Source organism: Rhipicephalus microplus, chromosome X, assembly GCF_043290135.1.
Source record: "Rhipicephalus microplus isolate Deutch F79 chromosome X, USDA_Rmic, whole genome shotgun sequence".
NCBI lineage: Eukaryota > Metazoa > Arthropoda > Arachnida > Ixodida > Ixodidae > Rhipicephalus > Rhipicephalus microplus.
Genome location: NC_134710.1, coordinates 286682881 through 286703399, shown reverse-complemented (window position 1 = coordinate 286703399; position 20519 = coordinate 286682881). Strand labels below are relative to the sequence as shown.

General features: G+C 39.8%; 1 protein-coding gene across 1 annotated transcript; it reads left to right on the top strand.

Annotated features, from left to right (window-relative positions):
* The first annotated feature begins 1 nt into the window (after position 1).
* On the top strand, positions 2 to 18634 carry LOC119161446 (dolichyldiphosphatase 1). Its single transcript, XM_037413914.2, has 8 exons — positions 2 to 155; positions 1068 to 1168; positions 4172 to 4256; positions 4352 to 4445; positions 4529 to 4627; positions 8347 to 8475; positions 10572 to 10661; positions 14416 to 18634. The coding sequence occupies exons 1-8, from the start codon at positions 11 to 13 to the stop codon at positions 14453 to 14455; spliced, it is 783 nt and encodes a 260-aa protein (XP_037269811.2). The 5' UTR covers positions 2 to 10; the 3' UTR covers positions 14456 to 18634.
* The last annotated feature ends 1885 nt before the right edge of the window (positions 18635 to 20519 follow it).

Sequence of the window (20519 nt, the reverse complement as noted above, 5' to 3'; positions counted from 1 at the left end):
AGTGGCATTTATGTTTATAACGCTGCCTCTGCGGGAAAATCGCCAACACAACATGGCCGGTGGTCGACCTGGGGATGGTCCGGTACCTGGCGGTTTTGACAACGAAATTCGATCATGGGTGCCGCTGTCCCTGACCCACGTCGAGTACCCTGCCGGTAATTAGTCTATAGACTCTATCCGACTACCTCTAGTATTCATTTTGGTGCTAGAAACCTCGTCAATAGTTGCGTGATTGACGGCTCCTGTGACTAATAATCGAAAAGTGATCAGACGCATCGCATCCGTTACGTTTCCGAGGAAGGAATTACTGCGTCGTTAATTTATTTACCGGATAGTATGCTCATCGATTTTGTAACCACTCACTTCATTCAAGAGGGAAACTATCAGTGCGCAAATATTTGTTTGCTATGTCGACGTTTGAACAGTGGTCTGAACTACTTATCCACGTTGGCGTGTTTCGTGTCTCGTCTGGGCGCACACGAATATGAAAAGAGCTAAGCTTTGCAGATGTTATTTTTGCTTGCTTTGCCGAGGGCACCTCAGAGCGCTGTTGTGTAGTAATTGAAAAGACATCATGTGAGGCGCGTGCGATGGTGTAAACATAAGTGTCGATTATGTTTACATTATCATACTGCACTTACCTGTTGGTCGAACTTAAATCGTGTTCAGTGACACTGCCTTTTTTCATCTGAGCGACGGTCTCTAACCACCTATGTGGCGGACAACAGCAGTATAGAAGGGCTTTAAGTCGAACTTGTGTAAGAAAGCTACTCATTTCTCGGGTTTTTTGTTTTTTTTTTTTGTTTTTATCCCCTCAACTAATCAGTCAACCCAAAAGCGATGCTTCGGGTGGTAACTGTAGAAGTAACATGTTCCGAGAAGATATAACGCTAAATTTTGTTGGGCTCGTTGTCCCATGTCATTTCTTGCGCTGTAAGCACTCTTGGAATGGCATACCAACGAGCCCGCCCCCGCACTTTGCATCAGTATGACGAAGTTGTATGGCAGCAGGGCGTTATTGAAGGTGACGTAGGCGGCATCACAATTGCGGTGTTTTTATTTTTTAGGTGACTGGCTGGGGAAGACTTTAGCTTATATTTCCCTGTCACCATTGGTGATCTTGGTGTCATTTGGAACGCTAGTCATTTTCAGAAGAGATTTGCACACGGTAAGTTGGATACACTTGTAGAGTTGACTAATGTGTTCTCTGTTTTGTTGGAAAGTGGAAAAGCCGCGAGAAAGTGTGAAATTGAAACAGTGTACTAAATGCTGCATGTAGTGCATTTTATTTGTTGAATATTAGTATGTATAAAGAAGGCAGTGGCCATTCTACTAGCAGCCAGGAGAATTCCTTAAGAGAATTTCACCCAGCAGTCGTCTCCTGTAGGTTCCCTCAAGTGACACAAGAAACTGCTGGGCAAACCGAGGAACAGTTTGCTAAAGGCATAGTGAAGTGCATAACATCATGTTTTACGTACCCCAGCGATACCAAACAAACACTTCTTTGTGGCCACACCTATAAATTTGATAACAGTGAATACAGTCAATAAAAGAGTGTTAATTTTTTGGAGTACTAGCAACTTTTTGTCAAGGCTACTTGTGCTGGTTGACGTTAAACCCCACATATCAATCAATCAATTTGTGCCGGCTGTCATTTTGGGCACCCAATGATAAGTAAATATGGAGAAATTCTGCTGGCATCTATTGGTTACTGCGATGCACTCGGATATGTGGTTGCACGTGGTATGAAGTGAAAGTCATTGCTTTAATAGGCACTGCTTTACCTGTCAGTATAAAAATATTAAAACTTCTGCATCAAGTTTTAGGTGGCCGTAGGACACACTGAAATATGTTTTATTTTTTGAAGGGTCAGTTTTTTATTATCAATAATTTTTTCGAAACAAGCCAAATATAGAAGCCAAGACTTCCATAAATTTAATGGTGGGGCGAACACATCTAATATTTTTTCATATAAAAAATACTTCTAATCAAAATTAAATAATTGGCAATTGTAACGTCCATTCAAAAAGCTAGTTTCAAGTAAAAAGTTAAATTGTGGGTTTTTCAAAATCTTAGTAAGACATAAACGTTTAAGCAATGGGTGCCTCCTCACCAAAACTGCGTGGCTGCTTCCAATTCATTTTAGGTCTGGCAAGTTACTTAGCTTTCATGCTTTTGTTCCAAGCTAAAGAAATTGTACGACTTTTCATTACTTAAAGCCAGTGAAGAACATATCACTCCAAGTGTGGGCCCGATTTATAAAATTCATGTGTTTTTCTGATTGAATAATTAAGAAAGTCTGTGGGAGAGCTAAGAGAAGTGTGTCCAAAAGCACAGTGGGGCATATTCACTTGGTTTTGTGTGCGCGCACCTGTCGAGTGGTGGAGATTAAAGAAAACTAATTCCCCCACCATGAACTGTTGACAAAAATACAGGTGGTCACGCAATATGAAGTTTCTGCAACAGATGAGTAATCTTTGGTTGACAATCTGGTACTGTAAAAATGTACGACATTGTGTTCTAAAGGAGCTAGAGACTTCACATGGCAAGTTTGGAAAACTTTTATTGAGTGATATTGCATCAAATATCAACAAAATAGTTTATAACATCATGTTTACGTATCTGTGCAAAGTTTTGGTGTGAAAAAAAATTTTTTTTAGATGGGCCTTTATACTTTTTTTTGTAATAGAACGGGAAAAGAACTTGGTGCCCCTCTAAAAAGTGTAGCGAATTATGAAAAAAAATGTTGGTGCTGTACTAAATAACTAGAACAACAAAAAAGACTATAATATAGCTTACAAAGTGAATTTAGTGAAACTGAGAAAAAGTGAGTTTGGCAAGTAATGCCATAAGTGATACAAATACAAATTGGAGCAGTGCACAGCAACTTTTGAAATTGACTTCTGCACCCTGGTAGTATGGTAACAGGGCAGTTCAATTTAACACAATAGCATTAAAGAGCTAAAGTGGTTGCTTGGGCATGTTGGTACAACATAGTAAAAAATAAGAGTGAAAAACAAGAAACTCGTTTTTCACACTTTTTTTTTTACTTTTCTGCATTGCTGGTTTTGCAGAAATCTGAACGTCGCTGTTGGCATCGATGGTTGCGAGTGAAAAATCATGTTCATGACTGAAAAATTGAGAAAAATGCAAATCAAATAAATAATAAACATTTCCAGGTTTGAGTGAGGATCAAACACAGGCTGTCTGCGGGTCAAGCAAGTGTCCTGCCACAAAGCCACGAGATTTGTTGAATCTGCTTTGGAAGAAAACACTATATGAATGTCATATAGTAGAAGGAGTGTATATATTGCATGGCAGAAGCGTAGAGTTGCTCCAGGTGTCAAAATATGTGAATTGAGGACCGAGTGGGTGTCTTAAAGGCCCACCCATTAAAGAGCCCTCGAACATCTAATCATCATCATAAGCAGAACCTTGAACAATGTGAACAGCTGCACAGGTTTGCGTGTTGCCCTACTGATGCGTAGTGGGCCTTTGGCTGATTCGCAAAAAAATAATAATGGCATAGTGGGCACTTGACAACCGTGCTTGAAATAGGTATTGAGTGATACTTTGTAAAAACGGTCAATCTTACATGTCACGGTCATTCATTTCCTTATGGCAAGATTGAGGAATGCACTGAGAATCGAAGCTGGTTAGCAGGTCAGAAGGCGATGCACACAAAGCCCAATCACACTATCTCGACCTCATCTTGAAGGTGAAGCGCCAGATTTCTCCAGTTTTGCTTACTCTTTTAATTAATCCTTTTTCTTTTATTATGCATTTGCAAAATTATTCCTGTAAAACGCTTTCCAGAGGATGCTTTGGATGTTCAGTGTAAAACGAAAACTTGCAACAGGGCCTGTTTATGGGCCTATTAAAGACGGCACAGTGCAACAAAAAGGAAATAGAATGTCGTGTATGATAATAAGATGTGTGCACAATTTATAATCGCAAAAGCACAGACAAACTAGTATGTAACATATTCTGTACTGAAACATGGCTGCTGAGTTATCTAATAAAGCTGCAACTGTAATATCGACAATTCTCTTGCCACGGTGTTCCAATACTTTTATAACAGCAGAAGTTGCAATGTAATGGCTCTTGATGTAGTGCACTAATAATATGATTATGGCTATTCCATGAAAATTCACTGCCACTTTTTTTTCAGATCACATTCTTGTGTGGCACTCTACTCAGTGAGGCCATAAACTTTGTACTTAAGCATGTAATTAAGGAAGCCAGACCATACAAAGGTAATTTTTTTCTCTCCTTGAAGATGCTTCATCTTGAGAACATAAAGTAAGCTTGCTCCATAGTATCACTGATGTTTTGCTTCTTTTATGTGTAGCTCGTGATAACTTCACCGAGTTCGGCATGCCATCCAGTCATTCTCAGCTCATGTGGTTTGTGGCAACATATCTGGCTTTCTTTGTTATTGTTCGGTGAGCCTGCTTTTTATAGTAACAGTTGATTGCCTGTATATTTTTTTGGCATGCATTGCTCTGAAAGTATGCCGTCCTTGCAGGTTGCACCATGGCAATAGCAGTTGCCCTTGGGAGAACCTTTGGAAGTGTACTGTGATAATCTGCTGGTTCCTGCTGGCAGGAACTGTTTCATACAGCAGGTGCGGCTAATTGTTTTCCAGGCGACGTATCTCTAACAAAATGCAAGCAGAGTGCTACTGCCTTGTGTAATTTTGTGGTAGTTATGCAGAACATTTTAATGAAGTAGTTGGAAATATTGTAAAGCTGTTTAAGATGAAAATGAATGTGTACTATTTGCAGGAAACATGTCTGTGTGCCTTTTTTACGAGTGAGCATATGTAATGTATCTCCTTTGACCAAACCTTTTCTAGCAATTGCAGCAGTAAGTATGTGAATTCTCATATATTCTTATTATTCATGTCAGAGCACTGGCACCAGTACCTAAGGTCTGCTTACGTTCAGAAAAATTTTATTAAGAATCATGTCTGAATTTCAGTGATTCATGACAGTAGAATACATACATGGCACTAAATTTAATGGAACAATAGAAGGGACAGCTGTAGCATGGTTGCCTATTCATCTTGTTTTTCATCATCTTTGCGCTGTTTTTCCTCTTTTTGCCAAACATCTCGTGATATATTCACATCATCAAAGCATAGGCTGAGTCGTGGAAAAGTAGATCTACTTGTGGCTTAAATAAGTTGCAAGTGTTTGTAGACTGCGTATACTGTTCCAAGAGAGGCAACAGGAACCATCCTGGCCTTCCATATTTAATGTGGCTGTGAAACTTCCTGTTGTGCAACTTCCAAAACTGGGCACATGGCAGGAAAACCCGTACGCATCAAGCAACCAGCCAGCTTGCACAGTCTTTGCACTTCCCACAGATAACCTCCAAGATAAGGTGCCCAGGCTGTTTGTGCACTCATCTGAGCAGTGCACAGCTGTATTATAGGACTGTGGCTGTGTGCTTGCATTTAAACGTGTCACATTGCTGTGCAAAATCTTGCTTTGTGCATTGTGATACTATGTCAATGGGAAAGAGAAAGGCACGTCTGTTTAAGGAGATGGTGAATTGTAATTTCACAATGAAAAACGAAGACATTATGAAGAAAAAAAGGTTTTATTGGATAGTAAACTTCTTCCAATCTCTTATGATTTTCACGTAGTTTCTTAAAGGGGTACTGACACAAACATTTTGGCCTTGCATTTTTTTTTTGCTGCAATGTGTTTTTGGGGGCCTGTTTGGGATAACATGACACATTGTTTTTTCGGCATGTGACTGATAATTAATTACAGGCTCGTTATTACCGACCAGTGTCAGTTTTAGTTTCAAAAACCACAAGCCACTGGGTGCAACTGTCACCACCTAGCGGGTCCAATGCTCCATCATGTCAGCACACAGAACTGTGACACACTTCCGCACGGTTCGCATCAAAAAGTTTTTTCGAAGAGGAAATGGGGCAGCAATGTCATTAAATGCAAAGCTTTCAACTTGGGCATCATGACCACGGACTCGCTAGCAACTGCCGAGTAATAGTCTGCTGGAGCAAACACAACAACAAAAAAATATGGTGGCTATGACGTCGGCACAACTTGCTGCAGCGTGGTCATGTGAGGGAAGTAGGGGGTCCCCAAGGGTATCTTTTGAGGGTGTCAATAGCGTGATAGAGTCGATTGCTCACACAAACTTCAGAATTAATTTAAAATACCTTGCAAGCTCTATTCACTGGTGATATTTTGCAGATGAAATACGCATGCTCACGGGAATTGATCCTGCAGGCTATCTCTGTCACAAATTTTTGTGTCAGGACCCTTTTAAGAAACATATAAATAGAACTTTGCTGCTTTTGGTTGCAAATGAATATGGTCTACTATGTGATACTGGCCAAATGTATATTAACGCAAATATTGTTAAAAGAGCTTGTTTCACAGAAATTCTGGTGTTGGCTTAGTTAGTTGTGAGCGAAAATTCAACTTAGATGCAAATAAATTGAAGAGTGTTCGGTTCGTGCGGGAATCGAACGCAGGATTCTTGCGTGGCAAGCCGGTGTTCTACCATAGAGCCGACCCCATGCTCGAGATTCTTTAGAGAAAAATCCTATACGAACATTTTGTAGTGCGAGGAGTGTCATTACACATGTCATATTGCAGCAGAAGCATAGAATCACACTGTACATCAAGACATGAATTGTGAAATGAGTGGTTGGTTTAAAGGTATGCGAATTTCAAAGGACGGAGGTAAAATTCATTATCTTTATCAGCAGCAGCATCAATGTGTGCAGACGCACCGGTGGGCATGTTTTCTTATAGATGCGTAGTGGGTACCTTAAAAACTCGTGAAAAAAAGAATTAAAACATAGTGGGCACTTTGCAACTGTACTTGCAGTGTGCATTCTAGGGTAGTTTGAAAGGGCTACGGGTGCACAGATGTTCGTTTTCTTGCTGCGTGGTCTAGGTGTCCACAGGGTGAACGGTAGTCAGGCTAGTGATTCAGGATGCGATGTGAACAGGGTTCAATTATGCTATTGCATTCTATTCTTGAAGTGGAAGCTCAAGCATCTTCAAAATTTTTTGTTTAAAGCTTCGATACTCAATGGAAAATCTGTCGGATGACAAGGTTGGGAAGACTGCAGCAAAGGTTAAGAATAATGTGGTGGTGACACTTCAAGTGGTGCAGCGGGTATTGATTTCATTTGATTCCTTTAGAGTTTTTTAGAGGCATCCTCTCAAATGAGCTGTGGCTATGTATTCATATGGCACAAGGCTGATCAGGCATGTTTCCCACACTGTACTTTATATGTCTGCCTTGAAGATGTACAGTACTGATAGATTGAAACAGGAAAATTTAGGACTAAGTATCCCAGATACTTTCGTTTATGCCATCTTCAGTTCAGGTCATATTGGCACAATTTTAACTCGAATGCGTAGATAAGAGCAAACATTATCTTTAGAGATCATAATTGTGGTGACATGATGTGGTTATCTCAAGCAGTTGCTGATACCAGCTGATACTAAAAGTTTTATGTCACGTTTGAATCCTTGAGTACTGTGCACTCATCTCTGTAACAATTGTGTTGAAGAAGTGCAATACTGTGTGTGCATTCTGTATGAGCTGTGGCATAACCTTCGCGGTGGTACAGCGGCTGCTGACCTTAAAGTCACAAGTTCGATCCTGGCCATGGCGATAGCATTTATGAAGGTAAAACACTGGAGGCCCTTAGAATCAGGTCTACGTTAAAGAGTCCCATGTGGTTGAAGTTTCCATACTCCTCTACTACGGCATTCCTCAAAACCATATCCTGGCTTTGGTGTGCAAAACTCCAGATATTAATATTATTAAATATTATTATTATTATTATTATTATTATTATTATTATTATTGTCATCATCATCATTAAGCTGTGGCATGCTGCATATAATCTGCCTGATGAGACTTCAGTTACAGTGGTAAGAAGAAGCACACTCCAAGACTGAGTGGTCACTCGAAAAGGTGCAGAAACAAACTCATTATCTTGAAACTAGACAACGGTGGTGTAGCTAGATTGTGCAGCTTTTGCATCTGTAACGGTATGGAATACAAGTTGAAGTGGAAGACTGTTGCATGTGAAGAGGTTAACTTTTAAGTGTATACTGTCCATATCTGAACGATTCTATTCTATTGGCAACTTTTAATCCATTTAGGTGTGTTAAAGTTTTAATTAAGGGTGCAGCTACAGTAGCGAAGATTCTTACAATCAACTGCATTCTTATAAGCAACCTGCATTTTACTTTCTCTGCTCATCAGTAGGGCTTGTTAGATCGACCTCTGCTTCATGTCACAGTGGTTTCACGCGCATTTTTTTTTTTTTGGTGTCTGCAGAGTGTACCTGGAATACCACACATGGGCACAGGTGTGCTGGGGAGCTTTGATAGGCTCTCTGCTTGCCTGCCTCTGGTTCTGCTTAACCCAGTTCATACTCACACCGCTTTACCCCCGAATTGTTTCCTGGTGAGCACCTTGCACATATTTTGCTATGGTATCCTACTTTGGCCAATTCGCTAAATGAGTGCACTTGTTTTGCATAAGGTGTAACCTCTTGTTTTAAAAAGATGTTTTTGCTATATATATATATATATATATATATATATATATATATATATATATATATATATATATTTCTTTTTAAACAGTACATATTTTTTATAAAAATTCTATAACGTAAAGCTCTTGCCGTCTTTGCGCACAAACTATGTTGATTCGGAAATACTTTTGCCACAGTTAACACGACACTGTTGTGACTAATTAACAAACATTTGTTAATTAGCTTTTTAAATGATCGATTTGAGGGTGGGTGTTTATATTACAAAGTTATAGTGCACACCAGTTTATGACATACCTATTTTTTAGAAATCGCAATTGTTGCATGTAGGAGATATTCATTATTGAACTAGACTGGCGAAATCAAAACTAATCGCTCGAGGCGTGCATCGAGCGTGGTAACCGTTGTGCTACGTCAGACTGGAGTTGCCCATCACATGAAAGTTTAAAAAAAATTCGAATGACTGTGTGCTGCGGCTCGTGTGTTTTCATGAAAAGCTGCAAGTCATCTCACTGTGTCACCGCATCGCCTTACTTTTGCGCATAGTCTTTCGTGCTTATCTGTTTTTGTCGAACTGTGCATAGGAAAACCAAAACAGCAACTTTTTCTTTGTTTGGGAAACATATAAAACTTTGGGGCAACCACTGTAACACTTCTTGCAGGCAGTAGAAATAGTTTTTCGTTCCTCTTTATAGTTTAAGAAAGAAATGGATAAGCACCACCCATGGTACGCCTAGCTTAAGCTGTCGACTGGCATATTTCAGAATGCTTGCTGATTTTTCTGACCAGGCTCTGCTTTGGCGTGCCTTCATTAAAATTTCATCACTTCCCTGCCACATGTTATGCCCTGTCTTCCCCCACACTTCGTGCGCACCTTCCACAGTCAGTTTTGATTTCGCCGTCAAGTTCGATGATGAATATCTCAAAGTATGTGCAACATTCACGATTTCTAAAAAAAATAGGTATGTCATAAATTGGTGTGGACTATAACTTTGGAATTAAACAGCCACCCTTACGTCAATAACTTAAAAATGTTAATGTATTTTTGTTAATTAGTTGCAATAGTGTCTTGTTACTTATGTCAAAGTATTTCCGTCTTGATGTGGAGTTCAGTTTCAAAAACGCCTGTCATCTGAACTAAAAAAAAACACCCTATAAACACACACACACCACACACTTATTGTCCCAGCGTGTGCACTACAGACAATTTCTTTTATAATTAAGTTTTTAGTTAGGATTATTCACCTCAAGTGCTGAATATTACTTATAGTAAAAAAATGGGAAATGCAAAGTTCACGGGTGTCTTCAAAAACACCCATTGGAGTATTTGCAATAAAGAAAGTATCATACATTCCATTTTGTTCGAAGTGCTGCTCTTAACCGTGGTTTGAGCGAACAAAATTGGTTGTGGCTGCGACACGCTGGCTCTATTTTAGAGGTAGACCGATAAGTTGGCGGTGGTTTCTTGGTCTCTTGCCAGCCAGTTGGCACGTATGATGGTGTGACTTGTCATGAGTGGAGGGTGGAGGGGCGCTCACGACATTCGAATCATACTTCCTTCCTGGATCTGCCCTTGAGTTAGTACAAATACAGTGAACGTGTACAAGAAACATTGTATGTATGAAGCGAAGCACCTCATTGCAATAACTGTTCAATGTAGCTTTCTACGTTTTAGCAGTAGCATGCCTATCACTGTTTCTATCAATTTGACAAAAGGAGAGAGACCAATACCAAGGTAATAAGACTACTGGTGTGTGAAGTAGAAGTGTTTAGACATGTGACTAGGCAAAGCACAAGTTATGTCTTCCTGTTATTATGCTGCTAGGATGTTGATGCTGTTCTTTTATTCCTACCTTGTATTTCAAGAAACATTGGGACTTGCACTTACTGTAATGCCTCTCATGCAATGGCTTGAGTATGTCAGTGGTAGTTTTATTTGCTACATATATGTTTGATAAACTATTGAAGTGCTCTAATAATCAGATTCGTACTCTTGGAATCATAGGCACCTCAGTGAATTGCTGATGCTGAGAGACACCACTCTGATTCCTAATGTGATGTGGTTCGAGTACACCTCCTACAGAACTGAGTCGAGGTACGTCCTTTGAGTGCTGCTCTAAGTCTATTGTTGCTATGTGCTGCTAAACTGAGAAGACTGGTGTGTGTGGGTGGGGGGGGGGGAAGGGGGGTAGGTGGGGGGTGGTTGGTGTGAGTGTATGGAAAGGGGGGGGGGAGTTAAAAAAAACAGCAGATCGGAGAAAAAAAAGCTCCTCTTCCAGGTCCAAGTTTTCCAAGCAGCTTGGAAAAAAAGGGTAAATTCTGGGCATCTGGAAAAGTCTGGTAATTGTCAGGGAATTCTCTGTTGTTACTATAGATAAAGTTGGGGAAAATGACCAACTGGCCAAATTGAAAATTCATGTACTATTCTTTGCAAAGCTGTATCACGTTCTTTTGCAGCATGTTTCTGTGTGAGTAATTTTATTCTCAGTCAGCCTAATCAAATGCACACTTATCAACAGCTGCATGTGCTTGAAAGATAGTGTTACTCTACCATATTGCAGTTCTCTACATGTAAAGCTTGTCTCACACAAAGCATTTTTACACATGTTATTGTTGTGAAGCATGTTGGTGCTGGTGGCATGGACGAACATAGAATGCAGGGGATGCATCACTGACGTACAAAAAGTCTTTTGTGCTGCACTCTGAACATACACTCTGAACAACGTGAAACTGTTCAATTGATGGCTGATTTACCTCACCTCATGTGAACCTCTGGGACTATCTTGTGTGGGAATGGCGAGCAGGTTATTTCCTCATAAGCTGTGGCCACTGGTTGCCGACTTTATGGCTTTTTTGGAATAGCGCTTTTGTGCTGTTTCACTTGTTTTTCTTCATGAGCAAACTTTATATATACTGCGATTCTATTCAGATTTTATCATGGCATGGTTACGTGGCTCATAGAGTCCAGTGATGTAATAGCTGTGCCAAACTGCGCTAAGAGGTGAAACTGCACTAAGAGGTGATTCTTGCAGTCTTTCAGAGAAAAAAAGAGAACTGGGCGTGCTTGTAAAATGTATTTAAGTTAGCAAGTTATTTTCAACTGGCCCTTGGAGCATGCTGTTGAGGGCGTTGAAGTTGAAGTACTTGCTAGGCACAACCCTGCCCAACAATTCAGACTGGCTTATACTGTGTAAATAAAGTTCTCTACCACTATTGTGCCATGCTGTGAGGTTACATTCTTAAAAGGGACCCTGCAACACAAAGGGACACTGCAATATTTAATGGCTTCATTAAAAGAGCTTATTACCTCATAAGTAGATTGTGAAAAATTTTTACACTGGATCAAGTACGAGTGAAGTTTTGGGATTTGTTGTACACTGCCAAGTGCTTTCTTTCTCCTTTTGTACGAGCAAGCACACTGAAAGCAATGACTTGGGAGGAGGGTGGGGGGTCTTTCTTCCCTCTCTTGAGTTCACGGCTTACTTTCAGTGTGATTTTGATCGCGCAAATGGGCACATGCTGGAATCTAGCAGCAGCTATGGTAACTATGCAGCTCAAAATCTTAGAATCAACCAAATGGTCGTACACTTTGGGTTTATGGCATCATTTGTTGAGAGCGATTTTTAGCAGATTTTGAGAATTAATTGTGAATTTCAGGCTGTGTGCTGTGCTAAAATGTTTGGCTCGCATGTTCTCAGGAACCTTGACTACTGATCAGCAGTGTTTTTGTTTTTTTGACCCTGCTGGAAAAGTGTAGCAGGGCCCTATTAAAGGGATACCAAAGAGAAACAATGAATCAGTTTAGATTTATAAATTTTACTCTTAAGCGATTTAGAGCACATGCTTTGATGGTGCCCCTCGTTACGTGCGGATAAGGACCCCGCAGAGCAAAAATGGAGCTCGGCTCTCAAGAGCTTGGATTATCAGCATGAACATTGGGCTGTCCAGAGAGCCTGTGATGCGGTGGTTAGGCTAGGTTTAACTGTCCCCACGTGGGAGCGGCCCGCTGTGTCGCCCTAAGAGGTGGCACTTCTCCGGATCTTTAAATAAAGTTCGTCATATTTTACTCTGAGAACTCTAAAGTAGTTATTTTCACCATCATAGGTTCAGTGATAGAGGAGAAAATCAAGTTCAAAGTTTCATTTTTAAATTTAGTGCCGAAATTGCCGTGTGTGATGTGTCAGATTACTGAGTGTATTTATCATATTTTGGCGTTCAGTAATGTAGCTTTTAACCATTGTTCATCAAGCTAGAGAAGAGTAATGCTTAATGCAAATATGCAACTTGTTGAATGACAGTATTTTGATTGCTTTCACTAATTACAGTACATGCACGTACCTGTATAAGCCATTCTGTTATAGTTTGTTTTAGAAAAATTGTAGTACTTGTTGTAATATACTTACATAGAAGTTCATGAAGGGTCAACAACTACATACACTGTTATAAACAATTCCACGCACTGCAGAGGACTGTGGGATTATACTCGGAAAGCATGTTATCCCAGTTTCCTGGTATTTTGCTTCTGCTTCTTTACTGCAGCAGCAGTTTGTGCTTGAGAACTTATCAATGTTAAATACAAATCCTTTTATTATCACAAATTTAATGCACTACAAATGACATTTAAGGCAAAAAAAAGTCCTATTGCTGACCCTGTATTTTATTAATCACACATAGACCGGGATCCTAACAATTATCTCCAAAGAAGCACAACAGCAGGCACTTTACCATGCAGCTGAAGCATTGGTTGTGCTGAACGCACAAATGCCGTATGAGCAGTTCTCATAGTATAAATAGCATGCATGCTAAATTTACACAGTTTATGCTTTCAGTACTGTAACTAAATCTCAGGCAAAGTCATACAGTGAAATCTCGACCAATAATCAGTTTTGTGCATAAACATACACAGCTTTAAAAATAGGCTAATGTAGTACATAAACTGAAGATATTTTAAAACTTTCTCTTCACTTTTGCAGAGACCAGTGCATGTTGACACTTTCAATAGTGGGCTTGCTGTTGTGCCATCATATGGGAAGTCCTTAAATATTGGTACATAACTCTTGAACAATCCTAGACAAAATTTTGGGCTGAAATAGCACAAAAGTTTTTTTTTTGTGTGTGTGTGGTCCCTGCTTTGTATGCAGTAGGTGTGCTTGCATTCAGGATGAAGGTAGAGTGTGTGTCTGTCATGTGTGCACTATACCGTAAAATCCTGAGCAAGCACTTCCCTGCATTTTTGGGGTCATTTGAAATATACCCCCCCCCCCCCTCTTCTTGCACCATTTCATTCACTGCTTTTATTTACCTGACAATGGCAAATAAAAGCAGTGAATGCATGTATATTCAATGAAGCATCTAATAAAAAATATGGGCGTGCATCCATTATTCTTAGCACCTGTACCTCTGCCATCATGAATTTTGATCCGTGACTGAGCAAGGGCCCCCCCGTCAATTCTTGTTGGATTTTCCTTTACTGTTGGGGAAGGGGGGCTTGAACAGGATTTAATAGTAGTTGAGGCACTAACAGATAAGTATTATCTATAGCAACCATTAAATTTTATGCTTGCAAGAGGAGTGCTTGCCTGGCAGTCTTGGTTCAAAGTGGGTGCTTGCATCATATGAGAAAGAAGGGCGATTTATGTGCTTGAAGCAATGGAACACCATGAATTATAATCTTTTGGAATTCATTATGAGCAATTCTGCTGTAATCGTTGTAGAATGCTGTGGTTTTCTGTATAATCTGAAAGGGGGAGTTTAATTTAGAATGTTTGCCACCTCTTCCAGCCAAAAATGATTGTGATGCTTTGTTGATGTGTCACTTGATGCCGAATATGGTGCTGGCTTTTCTTCAGGACAAGGCAACGGAAGCTTGTGTCCATGAAGTCTCAGTGACATTGGGACACCCGCCTGCGCAGGCATTCCTACACAAGTCATCGGAATGAAGGGATGACAACACGACTAAGTCTTTTTCTGGGTGGTCTGGGGCGGATGCGAAAGGTGCAATGAGGACGTCTGTGAACAGAGGCGAGCAGATCACTCCATTTTTAAGTGTCATGCTTGTGTAAGGAAGAAATTATAATAAAAGGGTGGATGGGCAGCAGCTACATGTCCACTTCATGTCAAATGTGCCAGTGTGCGTGCAGAGTGCAGGTATGATAGACTTTGGGACATTGCCTGCACTTGTTCCATCAACATGTGCATACATGGTTCGGCCCTCTCGTTAACCTGACGTCTCTTCAGAACCATTGATCCAACAATGATCTCCATATATTTAAGACTGGTTGTGGCCAGGAATAAAGCCAAGCCTTTTCATCCATCACCTCTGTGTGCGTGCGTCACTTTGGTTGTTTTATCCTTCAACCACCTTTGTATAACCTCCACGTTTTAAGGGAAGCTTCCTTTACTGATCGATATGCTTAAAAGCATGGCTCAGTAGTATTCCTCCTGCAAAAAACTAGACTAACAGTATGCTTGATCTACTCTTTCAAATCGGCCTTAGTATTTTGTAAAAATTTGGGAAAGTGAGTAGTTTATTTTACGTAAACCACTTTTGGAGAAGGTTGACAGCATAAATGATGTATTGTAAGTAAGCATGAATTTCTTATTATTGATGTGTTGGGTAATAAAAACAGGGAAAAGGAACAGGTTTGATGTCGGAGCTAACAGCCTCACATTACAGGTACGTCGCGGTGTTGGGACTTTTCACTGTGCTACCCATTGTTGATTCAAGATTCTAACATTCAAAAAGCATTTGTCACATGTCTGTGCTGTGTGTGCTTGAAGTGCCACTTTTGTAACCTACAATGTTTACCATGGTGTAAAGACATTTAGGTTGTCCGAAAGGAATTTTCTTTAACCCTTTAAGTGCCAAGAGAAGCTTTAATAATGCAGCAACAACTGTTCTCATTTTGCATTTACAGTTATTTGTCAGTTATATTTAGTGTTTGTGGTTTACAGTGCCATAAGTAGCAAAAGATCAGTGCCCAAAGAATGAAAAGTTATGTGAAGTTGTTCTGCTGGTTGACACACAAAACATTCTTGCAGAGCTAATGGCACTGTCTTAGCAAACCAGCAATACTTTGAAGGGACAAACATGTGAAAATGGTGCCAGATCTGTATGTATGTAGTTGACATTTTGTTTTTCACCTCACTGAGCTTTCACATTGACTGTTTCAGTATCTTCTAATGGCTCACACTCTCCTCCTTATTACGTTTAACACAGCATATCAAGGAAACCAGAGTCACTATGAACATTGTGAAGCTTTATTATAGCGCAAGTGCATTTGAAGGCTTTCTGTCTGCAGCCACCAGCAGCAATAGGCTTTTTTTGTAGCAAGGAAGTATTCATCACGTCCTTGACGCATGTTAATATGGCTGAAGGAATGGCATAAGCATGATGCTGCTAAGTGCTCATACAATTGGCTGCTAAGTGTGGAAGTCTGCAGTAAAACTCCTGGAAACGGACTATGCACTTCTCTGTGATTGTGCAGAGTAGTGAGTTTCTTTTCACGTGAGAGGCAATGTAATAGTCGCATGCTGTTATTATTCTTGCCTACAAAAAATTCTGAAGGGCTACACAATAAAAAATGTTTTTTTTTTTTTATTTTTTAAGCTGGCACTTGAAGGGTTAAGATCTATGAGTAATACAAATGCTATCAGAAAACAACATGCAAGGTTTGAGAAACACATCTGCTTAATTTAAAGTTTTGAATAACCCAACCTGTGGAAAATACTTCCCTTTATATTTTAACCAGCTACCTTTGTTAATTCAGCCTTTTATCATAATGGTCACTAGAGGCTCCAGCAATATCTACTTTTGAATATCTACTTGACTGAATCAAATGTGGTGTACTTCTCCGCCACCAACTTCAGCATTGCATTAAGTTACAATTTCTGATGTGTAAAATTAACCGTGTACACAATGTTGAGTGGACCACTCAGACAAGCAGAAAGTATATCAGACATTGACTTGTGTGCTGTGTGGAACAAGTGTGTTACTGAACATTGTCCTGTATCTATTGTACAGCATTTCAATGCAACCTTGTGTCATCAGAGTTGGTAGCCACAAGTAGATTCATGATAAGTACCATTTCAGGTGTTGCACCAGTATATTCTGGACCATTTTCATAAGTTGTTGCATCTCTAACAGTCTGTTCTTGTACTCTGTTATATCAGAATGAATATAGTTAAACCTCTCCAGTTTGGTTATTGCTTGCAGTCCAAGCATAACTTTGCAGTGTTGAATGTGAAAGTGGACACATTAGTTTCATTTGACAATTCTGTATCATACCAGTGCCATTCATTTCTGCAAAATCAAATTCGGTTTTTTATTGCTGTTTTTCCTTATGCCAGTCTAGACTATACTAGGTCTTAAGCAAAATGTTTATTGATTAGAATTAAATATATATATATATATATATATATATTGACATACTGCCAAAAATTTTTATTCTCCCAAACATAATTTGCATTAAATCTAGGAAGCACTCATCCATTGTACTAGTAGTACTTAAAACAGCAAGAGTGAAGACTCTTTGGCATGAAGTGTAACAAATGTGAACAAAAAGCATGTCTGGATGAGTGTAACATTTGCTACTGAAAGTACGCATATTCTTCTGATTCAAGATGGATGTAATAGCATTTTGTAAGTTAAAGGGACACTAAAGTCAAATAACAATTTACATTAGAGTGAAAGCTCAATGTATGACAACATCTAAAACGACAACATTATCAACAACAGTGCCCTACTTACTGAGAAATAAAGTAAGTGCACAACAGCACAAGTGCCGCAGTAGGACATTTTCAAAATGATCCTGATGAAATCAGACGGACCACCTACAATTTATCACTAGTAATCGATCTAACTGCACTAAATATAGAACCTTCCATGCATTAAGAGACGCAATAAAATGCTGCTTGTTCGTTTCTGCTTGATTCATGGCAAAAAGAAGCGCCAAACGTTACTATGGCGAATGGCGTGAGTGGTTCGAAAATTCAATTTTCGCATGGTTATACGGGACAGGTGGTGCCATCTAGTGGGGCGCAGTTAAAACACATCCACAATCTCGAAGCAAATGGCAGGAAATTGATCAATGGCCGTTGTTGCTGCTGTGGCTACCGCTGCTTTCGGTCTTCTGCTACTAGAAGCCGGGCAACGTTGTGCACGGCAACAGTCACATGAATCGGTCCGGTCGGTTCGCTTCTTGGGGTGGGTAATTTTAAGTGCGCTAAACCGATGCGGACTACTAAAACGTAATTTTATTTCAAAATAGGCCCTTCCTTGGCATAAAAGTAGCACTACGAAGTTTCTGGGCCGCTATTTCAACAATCGTCGACTTAATAGTTGCCTTTAGTGTTCCTTGAAGCATAAACATTGGGGCGTAAAGTTTCAAGGGTGCAATATTTTTTTTAACCTGCAGTCACACAGGAACAGATTGTAGTGGACATATGGATCATTACAGTCTGTCACTGTGTTAGTTAATATAAAGCATAATCTAATGCTTGGGGGGAAATGCCACTACATTTGTGGATGTTTGTGGTCACTATTAAGGTCCCAAGTTAAAGAAACTTTAAGGTTTCCCCGTCTGTTTTGAAGCGTCTACAAGCACACATACAAGCTACTGCTTCTCGACATTAATGATACGAGCCTATTCAAAGATTTTGTGGGCCCAGAACTACCAGGTAACAAATGCCGTTGACCCCATCATTCTGGAGATTTCTATGCCGTCCAATGACCAGTTCTCTTGTGTTCACTGTTGATGCTGATGTCTCGGGGTCAGTAACGAAAAAGAAGCATGCTTCAGTTAGCAACAGGAACTTCTAAATATGCTTATATTTACTAATTTAGTGTGATGTCTGGCGATCAGTAAGTGAAAAGAAGCATGCTTTCTTGATTGACACAAACTTTGTTAAGTGTGCTTGTATTTATTACAATTAATGGAGATGCCCACAGTAACAAATACAAGCACGTAGGCCTGTATTTAAATAGGTGCAGATGTATGTTGAATTGTATGCCTGTGCTTATTGTAAATATTTCATGTGATTAAAGTTGCTTTCCGCATTCTCGCTGCACCTGTCTGGTTAATGTTGATTTTGTGAGCTTTTGCAAAAGCAAAATTTGGCAAAGGCAAAGCTTGAATAAGCACCCAGTGGTAAGTGAGAAAAATCTGAAAATGTCTCACACATGCAAACAGAAAACCAATTCCACTATGCTACTGTTCAGTGCACTGTATAGCTGGTCTTTGCCTTCGTCTACGACCATGCCTGAAAACTATCATCATTGTGAACAGGTATGCACCCCAGAATATGAGCGAGTCTCGCTACTCACCGCTACAGCATGGCCTGTAATAACCCTGATCGGTGAAATAAGGCATATAAAAAGAAAGAAACAAACAAACAAGAAATGGAGTGACAGAAAGGAAGATGTAAAAAAAAGAAAAAAGCCTTGCAAGAAAATGTTCTTTACAAGGTGGGCTCCGAACACGCGTACCCTTCATTCAAAGGCGAGCGTCCTAACCACTTGGCTGTACAGCATAGCCTTGTATAATAAAGTGTAGCAAGAGGATGGGAAAGTGAATCGAGTGGGAGGAGAGAAGAGAGTAAAAGTGTAGCACAGAAAGAATGAGTAATATTATTATGAGTAATAAAGCATTTTAGAACAACACAAAAACAAATAGTTGTCACACAATGGGAATAGCATAACAAGTGGGTCATCCAATACTCCAACCCACTACAAAAGCTTGTTCTTGATCACACATTAGCTGTGGCACATACCCGCTTCAGGCATAATTCCTCATCATCGTCAGCCACTGCATAAACAATTGGCACAAAATTCCTCGTGAGTGTTTAGTGGATACTATGCCTCTCAGAAGAATGACGAAGGATAGCATAGTGAATGCCAGGCTACAACCCAGAAATTTTTATTATTATTAATGCCGTAGTGGGTACCCAGCAAGTGTGCTTGCAGCAGTTACCCAATAAGTGTTTAGAAAAGGCTCTGAAAGGACACTTGTCTAGCTTTCGCTGCAACTGTGCTGCGTCTTCGCACAGGCCCGGCATATATATATATTTTTTTCACTATGGTTTGAGTGAGAGAGGTGTCACTCAGGTGCAGGAAATCCAGAAATATGCAATGTCAGTGGTTTTTAGAATAATGAATGATAAATTGAGGACAGAATTTTGGAAACACTCTAACAAAAATACGAATTCTGTAATAAGTTAACCTCAATGCTACAGCAGGCTCTTGATGTGTGCCACTCGATTCTTGAAGGAGTCCTGAACCACAATTTCTCAAACTTGAAAAATATTTTGAAACAAAGTAACAAAGTGCCACCCAGAAATGTAATACAGAGATTACTCTTCAAATAACTATTATAAGAGCAACGCTTGCTTTTTTTATCTACGCTCTAAATTTCTCTTATTAAAAGAAAGTAAGGCGAGGCACCACTTCTACTGCCTCGCATTTCATTGGGGCAGATTTCTCTCGAAAGTATGCTATTCCTATAAATATTAAAAATGTGCACTTCCAAATACAGCCTGTTTATTTACCAGAATAAATTAATATACACAATAATTGTAGGAAGGAATGAATTGATACAAGCATCTTGCGTAGTTATAGTTGGTAATTGGCCAATGACAGCTGTATATGGGAACCTCACCGATGTTGTTGTGGTATGGCTGCTGACAGCCGGCCCATCTGCCTTCGTTCGAAAAGAGGGTACTTAGAAACATTAAGTTTGCACTCTGCTTGTGAACTCACTTGCTGCACATAAGTACGCAAGTTAGCTGGGATGATCACAACTTTGTCTTCTGCAGAATGCTTTCTCATAAAGCCTTAGTCTTTCGCTCCTTATTTAAATGTTACAAACATGTGGACTAGATATGTGCTGTGAACAGCCTTGCTGACAAGCTGCATGTACCAGTTTTTATTAATGTGATAACTAGCACTATACCCTGA

What these genes read in the sequence shown, in the direction of transcription:
- LOC119161446 (XM_037413914.2), top strand. Translation starts at nt 11, where the DNA reads ATGTTTATAACGCTGCCTCTGCGGGAAAATCGCCAACACAACATGGCC. An exon ending in GCTTTCTTTGTTATTGTTCG is followed by an intron (nt 4,446 to 4,528) that starts GTGAGCCTGCTT and finishes CCGTCCTTGCAG; the next exon opens with GTTGCACCATGGCAATAGCA. An exon ending in GGAACTGTTTCATACAGCAG is followed by an intron (nt 4,628 to 8,346) that starts GTGCGGCTAATT and finishes TGGTGTCTGCAG; the next exon opens with AGTGTACCTGGAATACCACA.